This window comes from Cervus elaphus, chromosome 12, assembly GCF_910594005.1.
Source record: "Cervus elaphus chromosome 12, mCerEla1.1, whole genome shotgun sequence".
NCBI classification, from domain to species: Eukaryota; Metazoa; Chordata; class Mammalia; order Artiodactyla; family Cervidae; genus Cervus; species Cervus elaphus.
In genome coordinates this window covers 26,809,523-26,830,886 of record NC_057826.1, presented here as the reverse complement: position 1 = coordinate 26,830,886, position 21,364 = coordinate 26,809,523, and the positions used below count along the sequence as shown (strand labels likewise).

Sequence of the window (21,364 nt, the reverse complement as noted above, 5' to 3'; positions counted from 1 at the left end):
CTAACAATCTACAACAACGTTTCCCTTTGAAACAATGAAACTCTGGAAGGTTTTCTTCTTTATTGCCAGGACAAATTTCTTGCGGTTTCTCATTTAAGTATGTGAATAACTGTCCAGTTTTAATTTGCAGAGCTTTTAACTGGTGACTCAGTGAGGAATGATGTCATATATTATCCTCCAACGGCTGGTGTGGTTCCCTGTGTTTCTGTGGCAGACAGTACTCCGGGGTTTTCATCCTTTCGTCAGCCTCTTCCCAGCCAGCCACAGGCAAACAGGCTCCCCAGCCCTGGATGAAACAGGAAGTCTGACAGCTTGAGTCTGCAGTGGGACCCCTAGTGTTTTCCCACTCCATGTCCTGGCAGCGTTCCCCAGAAATACAAACACACACACACAGAGCTCCCATTGTTGCAGCCTTCTCCAGCCCACTGATCCTAATATGGAATGCAGCAGGAAACCCATGATTTCCTGACACTCGGCAAGCTGGAGGAAGCAAGGAAAAACTCCATTAAAAAAGCCCAGCTTCCCTCCATGTTAGATGTGAAGTGGAAAATGGGGAAGATTTAGCAAAATTCCACAGTGTCTTCAGTCAGGCTTGGAGAACAGGGGACCAGAGTAAACCCCTCCAGCTGTTGAAATTTCTAGACTCCCAGGAAACCCCTAGAATTCAGTGAAGATGAGGATTTCTTAACTTGAACTGATGGGGGAAAGGGACAGATGCTTTTAATCACTCTCCCCAGTGCGTTACCTGTCCCGATCAGTATGGTAAGTGAGAGGGCATGTGCCAGCCACCTCGGACGAGTCCGCAGGATCCCAGTCACCCCAAGTAAGGCAGAGTGATCTCAAGCCTGCCGCGGGCTTCATGGGCTTTGGAAGAAGCGGGAGAAGCAACAACCACAGCACAGGAACGGCAGCTGGAGCCGCGAGCATGAACTGCCAGGAGGGAAATGAGAGCAGCTGCGGCTGTGGTGGCCACGAGGAGAAAAAGATGCTCAAGTGTGTGGTGGTGGGGGACGGCGCCGTGGGCAAGACCTGCCTGCTGATGAGCTACGCCAACGACGCCTTCCCCGAGGAATACGTGCCCACTGTGTTCGATCACTACGCAGGTAAGAAAAGGGGGAAACCCTCCCCTGCGTACGGGACACACGGTGTGGGAGGTGACATCCCTGCTTCAGAGGGGCCTGGCTTATCTCCATTGTCAGTGCTGGGTGCAGGCCTGGCGGAAGCCAGGTAGCTGGGCATCACAGCAACCAAGGTCTTTGCTGTTGTTACAACAACTTGTGTATCACTTTTATTGTAACACTTTTCTCCACTTTAACCAAATGAATAATGCTGGGGAAATACCCTGAACTGCCCTCTAGACTTTGGGGCTAGAGATATTATTTAATATTTGTCCGAAGATTCATCAACTTTCTTTAATGTGAACATTATAAAATGTAGTGTAATTGCATCACAGTTCTTTTTAACTTTTTATTTTGTATTGTGGTATAGCTGATTAACAATGTGGTACGTCACAATTCTCTTTTACAAAAAAAAAACCTCACTAGTTACACAACTGGTGAAAGAAGTGTTCTTGCCACTTCTCATATATTCACCCCATGCCATTTATAAATGAAATGCTTAAATTAGTAGCAATAGAACATTCATTTTTCCTTAATGATTGGTGCTATCCTGATGTAGTTTCATTTTCCTGTGGAAGTAGATTGAAGAAAAACTATTCAAAGATTTTAAATATCTGTTAGGCAATCTGTATTTTGATTAAAAGAGAAGTTTTTAATCAATATGTTTTAAAGGTAAAAATAAAGATTAATATAAAATTTCTTAATTATTTTCAACATATGTCCCCAAAGCACAAAATACGGCATAAGATATTTTAAGGTCTGACAGTTAAGATACTATAGTTACAACTTAATTCTTTTGGTTATATTGAGTGTTCCAGTTTGTCATGCGATCGCTTATCTAATTTTTTCCACTTTGACTCTCATTTTTCTCTTAATCTCTAAAGTAAATCCTATTAAACTTCTTAAAAGCAAATTCATAAAATGCTTCAATTTACAGTAGCCTTGTTTTTATAACTTTTTGGAATATGATGAATTGTTTGATCACTATAAGATCAGCTTGAGTTACCAGAGATTTGAGATTTTGTGATAGGGAAATTTCTCTTCTTCACTTTGGCTTTGGGTCCAGGGCAGCAGAGGGGAAATAGCCCACAGGAAACCTGTTTGAGTGCTGGCTTTGCTGTGGGGCTATTTGAAATCCTTTCTGTAGGAAGTAGCTTCTTTTCCATAACTAAACAATCACCTACGTCTCCTCCTCCTGCTAGATGTACCTGATTTATGACACTGTTACATAGCAGACAGGGAGAAAACCACAGTGAAAATAGTATCCATTCTCTAGCAGCTTTTTCTATATTTGTAGAAATTAAGAGCAAATTTGAATGCTAATTCCCTTAAGCTTTTCTGAAATTATAGTGGCTGTGCCCAGAGAAGGGTTTCCCTAGTGGCTCAGACGGTAAAGAATCTGCTTGCATGTGGGAGACCTTGGTTTGATCCCTGGATTGGGAAAATCCCCTGGAGAAGAGAATGACAACCCACGCCAGTATTTTTGCCCAGGAAACCCCATGGACAGACAAGCCTGGTGGGCTACAGTCCATGGGGTCACAGAGTCAGACATGACTGAGCGACTAAGCAGACACACACGTACATGCCCAGAGAAGAACCTTTTAATGAGAACAGAAAGAAGAGAAGTGCACATAGACTTTCACCCTGAGGGGGGAAAAAAATCTAATTGTAAGATTAGGTCTGCAACTTAAGAAAATTATTAGGATCTTGACCTATAAACATCTTAGCAAAGGCTATTTATTCTACATTCTCTTTCTGCCAGGCTAGGGAACTGGCAGATTGCTGTTGTTGTTCAGTCACTAAGTCTTGTCCAACTCTTTGTGACCTCTTGGACTGCAGCACACCAGGCTTCCCTGTCCTTCACTATTTCCCGGAGTTTGCTCAGATTCATGTCCATTGAGTCAATGATGCCATCCAGCCATCTCATCCTCTGGTGTCCCCTACTCCTCCTGCCCTCAATCTTTCCCAGCAACAGGGTCTTTTCCAATGAGTTGGTTCTTGGCATCAGGTGGCCATAGTATCAGAGCTTCACTTTCAGCATCAGTCCTTCCAATGAATATTCAGGGTTCTTTTTCTTTAGGATTGACTGGTTTGATCTCCTTGCAGTCCAAAGGACTACCTAATCTCAAAAACTGCTAACAAAAAAAAAAAAAAAATAGAACCCACAAGGTTTCGAGTGCTTTTAAAAATTGCATATTCATGGGACTTCCCCTAGTGGTTCAGTGGTTAAGAATCTGCCTTGGAATGAAGGGGACTCACTGGTTGGGGAGCTAAGATAGCGCATGCTGTGGCCAACTAAGCCCATGTGCCACAACTAGAGGGCCCACAAGATGCACTGAAAGATCCCACATGCTGCAACTAAGAACCAATGCAGCCAAAATTAAAATAAGTAAATAGATAATTTTTTAAATTACATATCCCATCTCCAACTTTTAGGTGAACCAATTACAGCACAGTGTCAGAAATAACAACGATAAAACTGTCTTTAGAGGTAAAATCAGCCTATAAAAAACATCAGAGAACAAACAAAGCCTGGATCACCACTAGATTTCACCAAGGACAAATTATTTTGTTGCAGTTGTATACATACTTGCTGTTATTTGAGCATTAAAGCATCTAGATTTTGGCTATTCCTTGTTTTAGCTCTCAAGATACACAGCCACTATTGCCAAAGCAATATTTTGCTCATAGTTCAGTTCAGTTCAGTCGTTCAGTCATGTCCAACTCTTTGTGACCCCATGAACAGCAGCACGCCAGGCCTCCCTGTCCATTACCAACTCCCGGAGTTTACTCAAACTCACATCCGTTGAGTCGGTGATGCCATCCAGCCATCTCATCCTCTGTCATCCCCTTCTTCTCCTGCCCTCAATCTTACCCAGCATCAGAGTCTTTTCCAATGAGTCAGCTCTTCACATCAGGTGGCCAAAGTATTGGAGTTTCAACTTCAACATCAGTCCTTCCAATGGACACCAGGACTGATCTCTTTTAGAATGGACTGGTTGGATCTCCTTGCAGTCCAAGGGACTCTCAAGAGTCTTCTCCAACACCACAGTTAAAAAGCATCAATTCTTCTGTGCTCAGCTTTCTTTATAGTCCAACTCTCACATCCATATATGACTACTGGAAAAACCATAGCCTTAACCAGATGGACCTTTGTTGGCAAAGTAATGTCTCTGCTTTTTAATATGCTATCTAGGCTGGTCATAACTTTCCTTCCAAGGAGCAAGCATTTTTTAATTTCATGGCTGTAATCACCATCTGCAGTGATTTTGGAGCCCAGAAAAATAAAGTCTGCCACTGTTTCTACTGTTTCCCCATCTATCTGCCATGAAGTGATGGGACCAGATGCCATGATCTTAGTTTTCTGAATGTTGAGCTTTAAGCCAACATTTTCACTCTCCTCTTTCACTTTCATCAAGAGGCTCTTAAGTTCTTCTTCACTTTCTGCCATAATGGTGGTGTCATCTGCGTATCTGAGGTTATTGATATTTCTCCCGGCAATCTTGATTTTAGCTTGTGCTTCTTCTAGCCCAGCGTTTCTCATGATGTACTCTGCATATAAGTTAAATAAGCAGGGTGACAATATACAGTCTTGACATACTCCTTTTCCTGTTTGGAACCAGTCTGTTGTTCCATGTCCAGTTCTAACTGTTGCTTCCTGACCTGCATACAGGTTTCTCAAGAGGCAGGTCAGGTGGTCTGGTATTCCCACCTCTTTCAGAATTTTTCATAGTTTATTGTGATTCACACAAAGGCTTTGGCATAGTCAATAAAGCAGATATAGATGTTTTTCTGGAACTCCCTTGCTTTTTCGATGATCCAGCAGATGTTGGCAATTTGATCTCTGGTTCCTCTGCCTTTTCTAAAACCAGCTTGAACATCTGGAAGTTCACGGTTCATGTATTGCTGAAGGCTGGCTTGGAAAATTTTGAGCATTACATTGCTAGTGTGTGAGATGAGTGCAATTGTGTGGTAGTTGGAACATTCTTTGTCATTGCCTTTCTTTGGGATTGGAATGAAAACTGATCCTTTCCAGTCCTGTGGCCACTGCTGAGTTTTCCAGATTTGCTGACATATTGAGTGCAGCACTTTCACAGCATCATCTTTTAGGATTTGAAATAGCTCAACTGGAATTCCATCACCTCCACTAGCTTTGTTTGTAGTGATGCTTCCTAAGGCCCACTTGACTTCACATTTCAGAATGTCTGGCTCTAGGTGAGTGATCACACCATCATGATTACCTGGGTCGTGAAGATCTTTTTTGTACAGTCTGTACAGTTCTTTTGCTCATAGTAGGCACTCCCAAACATTGTTGCTTTTATACTTCGTACCTTTTTTAAGTACACAGTATCTCACATCTTTAAGGGAAATAACAACGTGGGCCATATACTTCTAGAAGCCCAGTGAAGTGAACATTTTCATCAGTAGAAGGATATTCTCCACCACAAAGACCCTAACTCTCTTTACCACCATCCTCTTCATGTATGAACTGATTGAATGTAAACCCTGACACAGTCATGTGAGAATCCACTCATGATCTCGTCTCCATGTGGAGAAGTATTTGATATCTAGTCCCTGAGTTCTACTGGCTCATTCTGCAGTGACAACCTGCAACTAGTTTACTGAGTCTTTGGAAAACTGAAGTCAAAAAATTCAGAAAAATTCAAGTCAAAGAGAGCCTATCCCTTAAAGAAGTGAAAGGGCTTCCCTTCTGGTTCCGCTGGTAAAGAATCCGCCTGCAATGTAGGAGACTGGGTTCAATCCCTGGTTTGGGAAGATTCCCTGGAGAAGGAAAAAGCTATCCACTCCAGTATTCTTGCCTGGAGAATTTCATGAGCTGCAGAGATCTTTCCCTAATAACTAACTATCTTAGAAAGGTAAAGATATAATAGTATGGTCGCATTAGCATACTGCTGAAAGTAGTGAGCTCTGAAGCCAGACAGCCCAGTTCTAATACTGACTCTGCCATTACTGTGTGGCCTTAAGTTAGTTGCTCGACTTCTCTGTGCCTCAGTTGTCATGAATCTTTTAAAGGGACAGTAGAGATATTAATGTCATGAGAACAAAATAAATTAATACATATAGTTCTTAGAACAGTGTCTTACATATGGTTTTAAGTGTTAGGTACATAGCAGCTACTCTGATTAAGCATAGGGATGAGACGGTTAGGTAGCATCACCAATTCAATGGACATGAATTTGAGCAAACTCCGGGAGAGTGTGAAGGATAGGGAAGCCTGGTGTGCATGGGGTCAGTCCATGGGGTCACAAAGAGTCAGACACAACTTAGCGATTGAACAACAAAATCTTATATACACAAAGAATAAACAAAGTCTTACTGCATGGCATGGGGAATTACATTCAAAATCCTGTGAAAAACCATAATGGAAAAGAATTTTTAAAAATTTATATATATATATATATATGTACACACACACACACGTATAACTAAATCACTTTTCTGTATAGCAGAAATTAACACAATGTTGTAAATCAACTATACTTCAATAAAAAAAAAAGAATAGGGTCTCTTTACTTGAACACAGCTGTGAAAGGGAATTAAAGTATAATTAAAAGATAAAGGCTACAGCCAGGAAGAATATCATTACAAGAGTGTCCTCCAAATGGAACAAGGTATGATTGAATGTGTATATTGTCTTTATAATATAGTCATCATGTTCACTGATAATTGATAAATATGTCTACATGGAGTAATTGTAGCTGGATATTCACTTGAGAGGAAATATTAGTTTTGCACAAGTGATTTTAAAAAAATCAACAACCAACGAGAAAAGCAATGTTTTTAAGTTTTATGAATCTTGGTTGTTCTCCCTCCCTCCTACCTACCAGAATCCAAAAGTACATCTGCCAAAAAAAAAAAGGTACATCTGCTCAATGTAGCTTTCCCTGACTCCCCAAGGAAAATTCCTTGTTCTTTCTTCAACCCATGTCCAGAAATGTGTCAACATTGCTAGAACACAACTTTCACAGTTGACAGCAATTTGCTTGATTTCCTTACTTCCCCACTGCCACTGTACTATAAGCTCCTGAAAGAAAGGGTCATGTCTTGTCAAAACCAGTGTTCTATTCTATGTTATTGGGACTTCCTTGATGGTCCAGGAGTTATGGCTCCAAGCTCTCACTGCCAAGGACCCAGGTTCAAACCCTGGTCGGGGAACTAAGATCCTAAAAGCTGTAGTGTGGCCAAAAAGGAGAAAAAGACTCTCAGTCTTCATCTTACTTGGTCTCTTGGAGGCTTTTCTTATGGCTTATACTCTCCTTCTTGAAACACTTCCTTGGTTCCTGAGATATAACATTCTCCTAGTTTTTATTACCCTCGATGGCAGTTCTCTCTCTTATCTCCCCTGCTGTCTTCTCCATCTCTTCCCTACCACTCTACATCAGCATACTATAATATTCAGTCTCTCCATACTCTTCTCTATCTGTGCCCAGGTTGATTGTATCTAGTCTCGTGGACTTAAATACTATTTATACACTGATAACTCCAAAATGTATATCCCTACCACACACACACACACAAAATACCCTGACTCAGAGTCATATACCCAACTGTTAATCTGGATATCTAACAGACATCTCAAACTTAACCTGTCCAAAGCAGAATATTTTTAATTCTCCAGATCTACTCCTCCCCTAGTGTTCCCAGTAGAAGTATATGATTACCATTTTCCACCCAGTTGCTCAGAACAAAAACTTTGGTATTATCCTTAACTCCTTTCTCCTTTTGACAGTACCCTCCATCTCTCTCCAGCCAAACCACTAGTTATTACCCCTTCCTACTACAAATCAGGTCAACATTCATAATACATCTCAAGCCTGATCACTTCACACCACTCCTCTGCTTTCATTCTTGTCCACTCCACCATCACTTCTCATCCAAACTGCTGTAATCACTTCCCAGATCCCTGCTTCCAGTCTGGCCCCCTCCAGTCAGTTTTTCACAGAGGGACTACCCACAGCCCCAAATCCACCAATCACTTCCCTTCCCCCTAAGACTCCATCGTTTATCACAGTCCCCAAGGCACTCCCTGACTTGGGCCCTGTTGTCTCTCCAACCTCCAGTCCTAACACTCTGCTCTGCAGTAGTTTTGCTCGAGCCACACCAGCCATCTTGATGTTCTTCAACCACACCAAACTCCTTTCCTTGAAGATTATGTTCTTGCTCTTCCCCCAACCTAACCTTATTCCCTCCAGATCCCCCTCGGTCTCAGTTGATCACAATGTTTAATGCGTTCACATACACAAACACAAACACACATGCCTACAGAGTCACTCTTTAACTTTTTATCCTGCTTCATCTTTCTTCATAAGATTTAACACTACTTGACATTATACTTATATTTGTTTGCTTACTATTTTTATCCTACGTTGGAATGTAAACTCCATGAGGGCAAGGGCTTTGTCTTGTTCACTGCTCTATCTCCATCTTCTAAAATAGAACTCAAACTCCAGTGTACTCTAAATAGACAGTTATTGAATTAATGAATTAGAATGTCTTAATCATCTCATTCCTCCTGTGCTTAGACAAATTCCTGGTCCATTAAAACTTTGAATAAACTTTGAATAAATGAACAAATTGTCAGTCCAATAGATGTCTCTTTAGGAAGGAACATATAAAATATTTATTAAATATATTATATTTTTGAACTATTTTGTTCACATTTTAAATAATCGCTTTATCTCTACTGGAATTATAATACAGCATTGAATTTTCTTGATCTAATGGACCAATGTCATGTCTATTTGCTCAGTCGTGTCCGACTCTTTGCAACTGCATGGACTGTAGCCTGCCAGCCTTCTTTATCCATGGAATTCTCCAGGAAAGAATACTGGAGTGGGTTTTCATTTCCTTCTCCAGGGGGTCTTCCCAACCTAACGATCAAAACTGGGTCTACCACATTGCAGGCAGATTCTTTACCAGCTGAGCCACCAGGGAAGCCCAATGTATTCAATGCATAAATTTCATTTGGAAACAGACAGGATGCATTCAAATTCCTCCACTTACATTATATTTAAACGTTTACATAAATTCTGAGTGGCCCACTCATTTATAGTTCTTTATAAAAGAGCATGTTCCGGAGTAACTCCAAGTTTAACTAAGAGCTAGGTCTAAAAACTGGGGGCAGTTAAAGGAAGATTAAAAAGCCCACAAATATGCCTAAGAAACATCTTGACACTGTTTCCTACTCCCAAGGATGACTCGAGGTGTCCTAACAACCTTTAGAGACTTCACAGCTTATCACAGAATAACCGTATTTCTTCTCCCATTCTGGCTTCATCTTATCTTCAGCTTTGAGTTTTGTGGCAGATGTCTCACTGATAAAATAGTATCAATTAATGTTTCACACCACATATGTCATAAGGATAACACTTGCGTTTCTAGTTTAGTTAGATTGTAAGTTGAGTTGGATCATGCTTGTGGTTTGTCTGTTGATGTGTGTGGCTGCATAAAAGAATCCCATTCAAGTTAAAGCCTCTGCCTGACATACCTCATTCATCATTTCATTTATCCTCTGTATGAGAATCAGTCATGTCTGTGGCTCTTTCGCCTACCACCCATCTCTCTAGGAAAACCACCTGTGTTTAAAAATTTTATGTTGTCACTACTTGCAAACCCAGGCTGCCTATGCAGGAAATTAACACAATTTGTGGAAAAGGGAAAAACAGCTATTTGCTCTATCAGCTGAGTGAGATGTAAAAGGATGTTGTTTTCACAGAGAGCTGAAAGTCAATTCTAAACTTTTTCCACCTAATTAAATGATGATTGGTCCAAGGTAGACTCCATCATAACCCTAATGGCCAGAGCATTGGGAGGAAACTATGTCCAATCCAGAAGGGAAAAAATAAAATAATAAAGAGTGAATAAAACAAAGCCCCAGTTCTATACAGTGTTATGACACAGTTCTGCCCCTTCGGGAATATTTACTCAGGAGTTTCTCTTTTGTTCTTTCTAAAGATATCTGAGAGTCTCTGGAGAATGGATGAGATTCATTTTTTGTAAGCCAAAAGAAAACCTAAAACACCTCTCATGGGACAATAAAATAAATCACCAGGCTTTTAACCTTAGGCAAAAATATAAAAGAAGTATGTGAAAGAGGAGACAAGAATGAGCCAGTCAAATCTCTCTGTTCAAAAACCCAACATGATGCTCAAAAGCCCAATATCTCATAAGTATTCCACACTCCAATATCTCTTTGCGAGGCAGTGTGGTAGTGCAATGAGTGTCTGATGTTTTTTCTGGACTCTTAGAGGCCACATCAAAGGTACAGTAATAGGAATTGTATAGATAGTTCCTTCCACAGTCTACATTGTGATGCCTATGAGCACAAGCACATTCAGAGGTTCAGGGGTGGAAATTACACTCGGAAAGCCAAAGCATACTGCAGAGGAGTAAACTGTGAGCTTCATCTCTTAGGACTAAGAAAGAATAGAAGAGGGAAAAAGAGAATTAAGTATCTGTGACCCAAGAAAAGTCATGCTCCTGGGATTAGAAACTACATCTGCAGTTCATAACCCTCCTGCATTCCAGATTTAGCTGGCAACAAACCAAGGCCTATGACCAACGCAGGCTTCAGTGGACAGACTCCCTGTGACCAAGACTTTTAGTTCCACACGGCCTGGCTTCTTTGACTGCCCAACCTAGGAAATCCTTCATAAAGTTTACTACTGACTGGCCAACAAGGTTGGACTTCAGGAAATCAGTACTTCATCTCCAGGATGGCATTTTCAGAATTTACCATCACTCCCTCTTGTTGTGGGGCAAAGAGAAAACTTGGCTCAGTGATGGCCCAGTACCTTGGATATCTTTGTTTTGGAATGTAGTTGGCCTGTTCCACAAAGGCAACAGAAAGGTGGGCAACTCAACTGAGGCCTCTGAGGAAAGGACAGGTATGAAAACTCAACAGAAATCATCTCGCTCACCAAGTCTGAGCACAAGATCACAAGGATCTACAGAGGTCCTACCCTCTGTGTATAGACACAGGTTCTAATAAGACTGAAATTTTAGTTTCCCACAAACAAAAATCAAGGCCATCCCTTGGTTAGTTGGCAGAATCCAAACAGTTAACTTTCTGAGTATAACTCAGTCAAGATAAATTCCACCGTGAACTCAACAGGGACCCACTGTGAATCACTGAGTGGCCTGGCATCATTCCTGAATACTCTGAAGTCCACCAACTTTTTGGATGTGCCTAATTCTCACCAGACAAAAGGACCCATTCATGTGTATTCATTCAGCGTTTTGTATTGGTTCACAATACAGCTTTTATTTATGATGTTCCTCATTCGCAGTCTCAGTTTGAATTTCATTATGGCCACGTGTAATCCTACAAGCAGTGTGGTACTATTTAATTGCAAAACCCAGATGCTACTAGAATATGTACTAACAACAATAACAATAGCTACACACTTACAAAGTCCTTGCTATGAGCATATTTTGAAATGTTTTCATACATCAATTCATTGTATCCTCATAAATGATCCTATGAGGTATTAATTTTCCTAAATTTGACTGATAAGGAAACCAAGTCTCAAAGTTATTACCCAATTTGCTAAGGTTAAATAACTTGTAATGAAGTAAGCGGAGGCCATGAAACAGTAAATAAACAATGTAAGCAGTGTGTAGGTTTAGAGCTAATAACATTAATCAGAAAGTCACTGTTAGTTAGGATATGCTAACCTGTTCTAACAAATAGACCCAAACATGTAAGGGATTAACACTTTACTAATTTATGTCCCTGAATAGGTATTCATGTCAGTTGGGTGACTTTCCTTCATTTAGTCATTTAGGGACACAGGTTCTTTGCATCTTGTGATCCCACCATTCCTTAAGATCTCCCATCCAACCAGACTACTGAGAAAGAGCATGGTGGAGAGGCTTGCATGGAAAGTTTTATGTACCAGGCCTGGAAGTGACAGACATCATTTCCAGTCAAACTCCAGAGCAGATAACTTAGTCATGAGGCCACACCTATGTCTAAGGGAAGCTGGGAAATAAAAACAAACCCACCTATGTGCCCAGAAGGGGGAAGAATGAATTTTAATGGAATCTAGCCATCTCTGTTTGCATCAAACTCTCTAGCCACCAAATATTCCTGCACATTTTTTCCTACATGTAAAACAAAATTTTTCTCAAGAGGGATCACAGAGTCCAATATTTCAGTGAAGCAGGTTGAAATCTACCATCTGCAAGTGACGCCTGGTCCTTTCCATTTGATGGAGAAATGGTTCCTGTGGTCAGTAGAAGATTCATTATCTCCCCCATATATACAGTCACCTCTTAGCCAATGATAGAAGAGATGGGATAACCAAAATACCCAAACCCCCTTTCAGAAAAGAAAAGAATAGGAGAAATGTAGCAATAACAGAGTCCAGATAGCAAATGTTGGGAAGACTCCCTGACCTAGCAGTGGGAGACCTTTCTTGAACTAACCCTTATGTTGTTCTCCAGGAGGAATTTCTTTGTCCATTATTCTGAACTTCCCCTAGCTTGGGTCTCTGGGGAGTTCTTCTTCCTCTTCCATTATCCTTTATGACACACATCTGAATTGGGCCTCAGGGACTCTGTCTTTCTTAAAAGTCACACAACTTTCACAGCCTGCCTCTTGCTTGTGCAATTTCATGGCTCAAGCATTATTTTCATAAGAGCATTTAGTCCAAGTTTGGAGTTTCTTTGGAAATGCAGTTCTCTCAAGAACTTATTAGGTTTCCGGTTAGTTCTCAGTACCCAGTAACCACATCCAAGACTGAAGTGAGTCTTTCCTAGACAAACTTCTTAAAAATACTTTGTCTGCCTCATCTAGCCATTGCCTGTTGCTCTCAAATTAACAATAGTGGAGGGCATATGAAGCAAAAGACTTTATGTGACTTCATATGACTTCATGTGATTCTGCTGTTGGGTACGACTTCGTGTTGCTCTATATCTAGACAGAATATGAGAGGATCTGGAGGGCAAGGCGTGGTGATCTGGCCCAGGTCTGCAAGTGGCAGGCATGACATCTCTTTATATTTCTTTGGAGAGAAGTTAAACCCTAGGCCACACTTAGAGAAGTTAGCTATATGCCCAAAGAAAGAGTGAACAGATTTCAATGAACACTTAGTAATCATCATCACACTCGCTAAGCTGAAATTTCTTACATCAAATACAATAAACTCATAAACAATACAAATTTCCCTAAGGATCATATTTAGATATTCATTCAACTACAAATGAAATATCTGTATTTCCCAAATTTTCCCAGTACCTGCTTGTCAAAAATGCAGATTCTGCAAATTGGTGTAGCCACTATGGAAAACAATATGGAGGTTCCTTTAAAAACTAAGTATAGAGCTACCATGTTGTCATTGTTCAGTTTCCCAGTTTGTCCACCCCTTTGTGGCCACATGGACTGCAGCACACCGGCCTCTCTGTCCCTCACCATCTCCCGAAGTTTGCCCAAGTTCATGTCCATTGCATGGCCATCCAGCCATCTCATCCTCTGACACCCTCTTCTTCTGCCCTCAATCTTTTCCAGCATCAGGGTCTTTTTCAATGCATCAGCTGTTTGCATCAGATGACCAAAATACTGGAGTTTCAGCTTCAGCATCAGTCCTTCCAATGAGTATTCAGTAAATTCCCTTAAGATTGACTGGTTTGATCCCCTTGCTGTCCAAGGGACTCTCAGGGGTCTTCTCCAGCACCACAGTTCAAAGGCATCAATTCTTTGGCGCTCTGCCTTCTTTACAGTCCAGCTCTCACAACCATGTCTTCACATGGTAGCTGGAACATATGGTAGCTAGATCATATGGTAGTTTTTTTGGTTTTTTGTTTTTAATAAAAGGAGAAAAAGAGCTACCATGTAGTCCAGCAGTCCCACTCATTGGCATATATCCAGAAAAGATGAAGTCCGATTCAAAAAGATACTTGCTCCTCAATGTTTATAGCAACACTATTTACAATAGCCAAATCATGGAAACGACCCAAATGCTCATCAACAGATGACCGGTTTAAGAAGATGTACTATGTATTTATAGTATGTATGTACATACACACGCACACACACACAGTGGAATATTACTCAGTCATTAAAAAAGAATGAAATACTGCCATTTGCAGCAAACATGGGTGGATCTGGAGAGTAACATACTAAATGAAGAAAGTCAGACAGAGAAAGACAAATATTATATGACATCAGTTATACAGGGAATCTAAAAAATAATACATATGAATCTATGTACAAAACAGAGGCATACTCACAGACATAAAAAAAAACTTGTGGTTATGAAAGGGGAAAGACAGTGGGGGGAAGGATAAATTAGAAGTATAGGATTAATGGATATATATTACTATACAAAAATAGAAAAGCAACAAAAATTACCTGTATAACACAGGGAATAATATTCAAGATTTGTAATGCACATATACAGATTATTTTCAATTATATTTCCATTTTAAAAAAGGAAAACTATACTTCAATTTAAAAAGGAAAAAAAAATGCAGATTTCTTTGGTTCTTGCCAGAATTTCTATACCAGAGAAAGAGCTGTAAATATAAATTTCAACAAGCAGCCTAAGAATTTCTTATTAGGTGAACATATGAAATGATCATTTTGTAGTTCAAAATCATTTGGGTATCATAAGTTCATATGGTTCAATCTAATATAATTTAGAACTTTCAGAAAATCCTTTATGCTATAAAGATGCCTAAAAATCAAGAGAAAAATTCTATAACCAACCATCAATCATTATAAGGGCTTTCCTGGTGGCTCACACAGTAAGCAATTTGCCTGCAATGCAGGAGACCAAGGTTTGATCCCTGGGTCAGGAAGATCCCCTGGAGAAGGGCATGGCAACCCACTCCAGTATTCCTGCCTGGAGAATTCCATGGACAGAGAAGCCTGGTAGGCTACAGTCCATGGGATTGTAAAGAGTTGGACAAGACTGAGCGACTAACACTTTCACTTTCACACTTTGAATCAGTAAAAAGCTAGTTGAGAATAAGTACATGTATATATCATTTCTTGACTTAGTTTCTAACGGAAGAAATTGTATAAGACAGAAGAGGTCTTTAGAGCCTTTCAGAAACAGTTAGCAAATTCCTAAATGAGGGAACAGAGTCCTTTATAAAAAGATCTGTGCCCATGGCTGGGACATAGAGAGACCTTGGAAGAAAAAATTCACAAGGATGAAAATCAGAAAGTGTCAGGGAAGGGGGAGGCGCGGGGAGGGGGGAGGTGCCTGGGAGGAAAGGGAAAAGCCTCGGAGACTCACAACAGAGAAGAGTGGGAGTTGTAAAGCGGAGCGGAAAGAAGGCTCATTAGGGAAACTTGGGTGCATCAAGCACCAGCTGCTGAGAGCAAAGCCTCAGGCGTGATTGGCAAAGCCAGGAAGCATGAACCGCTGTTCACAGAGCCTGCTGTATGCAAAACACTAGTCAGCGCGACTGTGAGACCTTCGGAGCGGGCCCTGAGGAAAGCTTAGAGAACGCGTACTGTCATGGGAAGAAGCAAAGGAGCTTTAAAACACTGGAAGGAGCCTGGGATCCTTGGGAGGTTTGGGTGCAGCTTTGTCCTGGACGCAGTTCTTGCTCTTCCATATCTATCCAGCCCTGTGGTTATGAAACGAACATAAACATCTGTTTCCCCTCTGCAGATCTTTCTGTTCTTCTTCTTGCTTTGACCTAATATTTGGAGAAAACGGGGGGGGGGGGGGGGGGGGGGGGCGGCGCGGGGGAACAAAAATGGAAAGTTGCCTAAAATTCAATTTCTCGGAGTCTAAAAAAGCTTTTACTTGGGCTAGAATCTGGTTTCTGAAAAAGACAGGAGGTAAAGTCAGGGAGAGACAGAAATTTGGTAACTGGGACTTAGGCACCCTTATCTGGGCAATGACCAGCACTCCTGCCGGTGGGGACCTCTTTCAAGTCTCACTCTCACTGTTTTTAATACAAATCAGTCAGCCAGGCTTCAGAATGCGATTCAACTTGCCAACAAGAGAGAAACAATTCTCTGTGTAGCCTGAGCAGAATGTATCATGATGAAAAAAAAAATTGCTTCATAATCTTTTTGGAATAATATTTGTGGTTTATTAATAAAATAGCAATTATGTCTGTGTGTGTTCAGTTGCTCTGTTTTGTCCGACTCTTTGACACCCTATGGACTGTAGCCCACCAGGTTCCTCTGTTCATGGAGTTTTCCAGGTAAGGATACTGGAGTGGGTTGCCATTTCCTCTTCCAGGGGATCTTCCCAACCCAGGGATTGAACCACCTCTCTTGTGTCTCCTGCATTGACAGGCAGATTTTTTACCACTGTGCCACCTGTAAAGCCCCAAATAGTAATTAATTAATGTTAGTTAGCTATTATTTAATATGCACCAAGCCCTTTACTTTGCTGTCTTCTTTAAGCCTCATATTTTCTCTGGTAGTAATATCTTCATCTCATAGAGAAGAAAATTGGAAGTCAGAGAAGTCATCACTGCAATGTCACAGGACCAGGAAGTGGCAGAATTGGGGTTAAAATCTGTCAGCTCAAATATTAACTCCTCAGGAGGCTAAACCAAACCACCCTGATTTAATTGACCACCACTTCAACACCTATTTATTTTCTCTGTAGTAATTATCTTTCTTGTTTATTCATTTATCCATTGCTTGTCTCATTGTAGAATGTGTACTTCATGAAGGCAAGGTTCTGTCTGTCTCATTTATTCTTATGTCCCCAGTGCCTGGAATTAGCCTACAATATAATGGACACCAGAAATGCCTACTGAATAACTGACTGAACGAATGAATGACATCCAAATATCCCACAGTTTTAACCACTGCATTATACTGAAATCAGCACCCCACATGAACTGTCAGGATAATTTTCTATGTTAAAATTTGGTCCTCCCTCATCCTATATATCCTAAACATCATGATCATTCATTCAGAAATAGTGTCTTGAGGGGACTTCTCCTGTGGTCCAGTGGTTGAGACTCTGCTTCCAATGCTGGTGGCACGGGTTCAATATCTAAGATCCCACATGCTGTGTGGCATGGTCAGAAAAAAAAAAGGTAATAAATTGGGTTTGCTTAAAACTTTCTAAAGCAATTTTATTCTTCTAGGAAAAAAATCCAAAAGCTTTTGCTTTAAGCCAAATTTCAAACTTGTGAGTTGAGTGATTTCACTAGGCAAAAATTGTTTTTCCTAATTATATTAAGGATTTCTGTTCTATCTCTTGTTTTTTTGGATGCTATATCCTAGAGGCAAAAAGAAAAATTTAATTCCCTAAAATATGTACTGTAAAACTTTTTTCAAGTAATTAAATAAATAAAGAAAAAAGCAATAAGTCAATAATCTCCTTAATGCATACCAGGTATAAACTTCCTAAAAACTGTGAATGATGTTTATAAAATGTCACCATTCAGTAGAAAGTATACTAATTTTCAGCTGATAAGAAAAGTCATGAACATATATATCAATAATGGGGCACATTATACTTGTTATAAGAAAAGTTATTTGGAAAAAAATGGTTATGCTCTTTCTCCTCAAGTCTCCTCTCTGCTCTTATTGGATAAACACACTCTGAGCCTTAAGTGCTTCTTTCTTCAACTAAAATGAATTTCACATGAAATTTACAATAGTTCAAGCTAGTAAATACTAGAGTTTTCAATAGTAAACATGTTTTTAACCAAACAGAGTTTCTGTTGTCTAGTCACTGAACCATGTCCACCTCTTTTGCGACCCCATGGACTGTATCCCACCAGGCTTCTCTGTCCATGGATTTTCCAGGCAAGAATACTGGAGTAGGTTTTCATTTCCTTTTCCAGGGGATCTTCCTGACCCAGGGATAAAACCCACATCTCCTGCAGTGGCAGGCAGAATTTTTACCACTCAGTCATTAGGGAAGCCCACAGAAGACAGAGTGAATGTTAAATCTTAAGTGTCAATATCAGCCATAAACTTTGCCGTGGAGGTTGTTCCCTTCATTTCATTCACTTACCCTCCTAATAACTCTCCCTACCAAGTCCTCCCCTTAGATAAACTGAATCTTTTAGGCTGTAGATGAAAGCCATTTCCTCTCAAGTTATAAAAGATGGAGCAACCTTCATCTTCATCTTCAGAATAATGGCTTTTAACATATTTGAAAACCAAGGAAATTTTCATCCCTTTTGTCCTCAGACAATATATTGCCAGATCTTTTCAACTCCTTTCACAGACGTTTGACTATTCTTTCCCCGTTTTTAATAGGCCACTTCTCATGAGTTCACTTCAAGGAAATCACAAACAACTTTCATTTCAAATCTTCAGCCAGCACCCAATAAGTAGCTTTTGTAATTTTTTTAGTAGTAAAGGGTGTCTCATCAACATGGTTAGGTACAGCCAACCCTAACAGGATGTAGAAATCTAGACTAAATAATGTTTTTGATCACCTCTATCTTTGAGGTTTTTTCCCTTGTTATTAGGGAAATTAATGTGTCCTTAGATTGACACATTCTTTGGTATTACAGGAGATATATTGGTCCCAGTGGTTACCATAGATCACTGTATTTTATAGCACTGAACACTCTATCATTGTAACAGATATGCTAGTCTTACTAGGATTTAGAATGTAGATTACAAATCATCCTGAAGCATTTTTTCGTCAGCTGCACTCACTTCCTACCAGTGAGTACATTAAAAGCTTCTCTAGAAGAGTGACATCCTATTTAATGACCTCACCAATTACCACAGATTGAACTCCAGTTTCACAAAAGACATTCTGTTCCAGAGTGATCTAGATTTTTCTGGACACAGGAAGAAATTTTAAGCTCCAAGCTTTGAACAAAGCCTGAAGTGTACCTTTAAGAGATCATGGGTCATTGTGGACCTTACCACATCATCAATTAACCTTAAGTCTCATAATTTACACAGTAAAAAAAATTACTTCACTTTGTGTTTATTTATATATGTGGGTCCTCAAGAGATTTCCAAAATTTCAACTGATGTGCAAGTGTGGAGGTTGTGGTGGTGGGGAAGGAGTGATAGGGGGTTAGGAATATAGCTTAACAGATGCATGGCTTACATCCACACAACATTTGGGGGCTTCCCTGGTGTCTTAGATGGTAAAGAATCTGCCTGAAATGTGGGAGACCCAGGTTTGATTCCTGAGTTGGGAAGATTCCCTGGACAAGGGAATGGCAACCTACTCCAGTATTCTTTCTTGGATAATTCCATGGACAGAGGAGCCTGGCGGGCTACAAACCATGGGGTCACAAAGAGTTGGACACAACTGAGCAACTAATCCAAAAAACTAATTTGGAAAAATTAGTTTCCAACACATTTGGAAAAATACATTTTATTTGCATTTGGTGTCACAAGGAGCCAGTAAACCTACATTGTTTTGATATCTAAAATCACTACTTCAGCTTCCCTATCTTTTGCAATGTCACCAACATTTCAGAGGCCTGTTCCCATGAAATGAGGAAGAGAATTTCTATTGCACTGACAGAGACACTTAACTGCACTTTTACAGCCAACATCTGGTTACTCCCACAGACTCTGAAAGTCACTCAAAGAAAAAGAAAAAGAGATCACCCAAAGAAAAAGAGCACCAGGTAAAGTGTTTTGCAAAAGAGAAGAATCAACCCACAGAATGATCCATTCATCCATTAAAAATTGTTAGCACTGCTCTACATCTTTGTAAATGGGCACCAACCACCTCTAAATAAACTAACTGAAAATGGTGACTACAGAGGATTTAATGCACATTTTTATTTTCATGATTCTTAAAATCAATAATCAGCTATTGAAAAAATATATGACATACTCAAGAAAGAGCCTCATAGAGATTGTTTTGTTCTTGTTTAGTCTTTCCATATTCTCCTTCTTCTTTTTTTAAAAGACTGTAAACTTTCTTTGGCATGTGCCAAGAGTTTCCCCCCACCCCCGAAGTACCTCTATCTGGTGAATTCTGCAGGAAAGGGAATGCATATCTTCTAAGAGAAAGGCAGTGGCATGTTAATTTGACAAGCAGCTTTAATTTGATAAGCAAAACTTGTTGCTAATATTATTTAAATTTCATCTTTTATTAAGGAAAAATTACTTTAGCAATATTTAAATGGTATATGTGAGAATCATAGAAATTCAGTTATGGAAATTACACCATAATGCAAAAGGAACAAGGAAGAGCTGCATATTTCTTTCTTGGTGAATTAATCAGTGATTCAAGAGGAATAATGCAAGTCTACCCCTGAGCAATGTCTTTTCAAATCTATAGAAAGAGAAAATTAAGTGAGCTATTTCTCTGTGATTCTTCAAGGACAAGGTTTTTCTAGCCCCAAATCTTTGGTAACTTTTCCACTAGGATCCATTAGGATCCTTTCTTGGGTACATAGAGTGATCCTCTTCTATTAATTTCTAAATTTCTCCTTTTTTTCTCATTTTAACATCAAGTCACAAAGACAAGAAGATTCTTAGTTCTGGGGATGAAAACTAGCACAGGATATTCCTATTTCCTCCAACCCCTGACTAGGTAACTCGATCTCACTCCTCAAGAGAGGTCCTGTTTGAAAACAGAACCGGCCTGGAGTCTGGCCTGGTCCATGAGATCAGAGTAGGACATAGCACAAGAGAGAGAGTAGCCCTTAGCAAAAATCCAAATGTTCCTGAATTATAAGAGACGGTGGTTTTAACTTGACTTCCCAAATGCCTTCCTTCTTTATACATATACTCAGTGGTTGAAACTATAGAAATTCAAACAATAGAACTAAATTTTTTTACTAAAGAATCTGGCGTTATGTCCTATCTCTAAACGACTATACTGTTATACTTGTTGTCTTAAGGCAATAAGATCCCTAAAGCTTTCCTGTTCCTCCTCATCTGTTGTCTCTCAACTGTGTGAATGCCTCCTATAAAACAGCTACTTCTCACTGTTTCTGATAGGCAAGACGTGGAAGCAACCTTAATGTCCCCCCATAGACGGGTGGATAAAGAAGATGTGGTATATATATACAATGGAATGTTACTCGGCCATAAAAAAGAATGAAATAATGCCATGTGAAGCAACATGGATGAAACTAGAGATCATCATACTAAGAAAGACAGAAAGAGAAAGAAAAATATCATATAATATCACTTATATGTGGAATCTAAAAAAAAATGATACAAATGAATTTACTTACAAAGCAGAGTTAGACTCACAGATATAGAAAACAAATTTGTGGTTACCAAAAAAGAAAGAGGTGAAGCAGAGATAAATTAGGAAATTGGAATTAACATATACACACTACAATAT

The 21,364-nt window shown here is 39.9% G+C and overlaps 1 protein-coding gene across 1 annotated transcript in view; it reads left to right on the top strand.

Annotated features, from left to right (window-relative positions):
- Positions 1 to 437: 437 nt before the first annotated feature.
- Positions 438 to 21,364, top strand: part of RHOJ (ras homolog family member J) — a 93,418-nt gene continuing 72,491 nt past the window's right edge. The window contains exon 1 of the mRNA XM_043919836.1: positions 438 to 1,103. Coding sequence (XP_043775771.1) covers positions 860 to 1,103 — 244 coding nt within the window. The 5' untranslated portion in view covers positions 438 to 859. The remainder of the gene's footprint in view (positions 1,104 to 21,364) is intronic.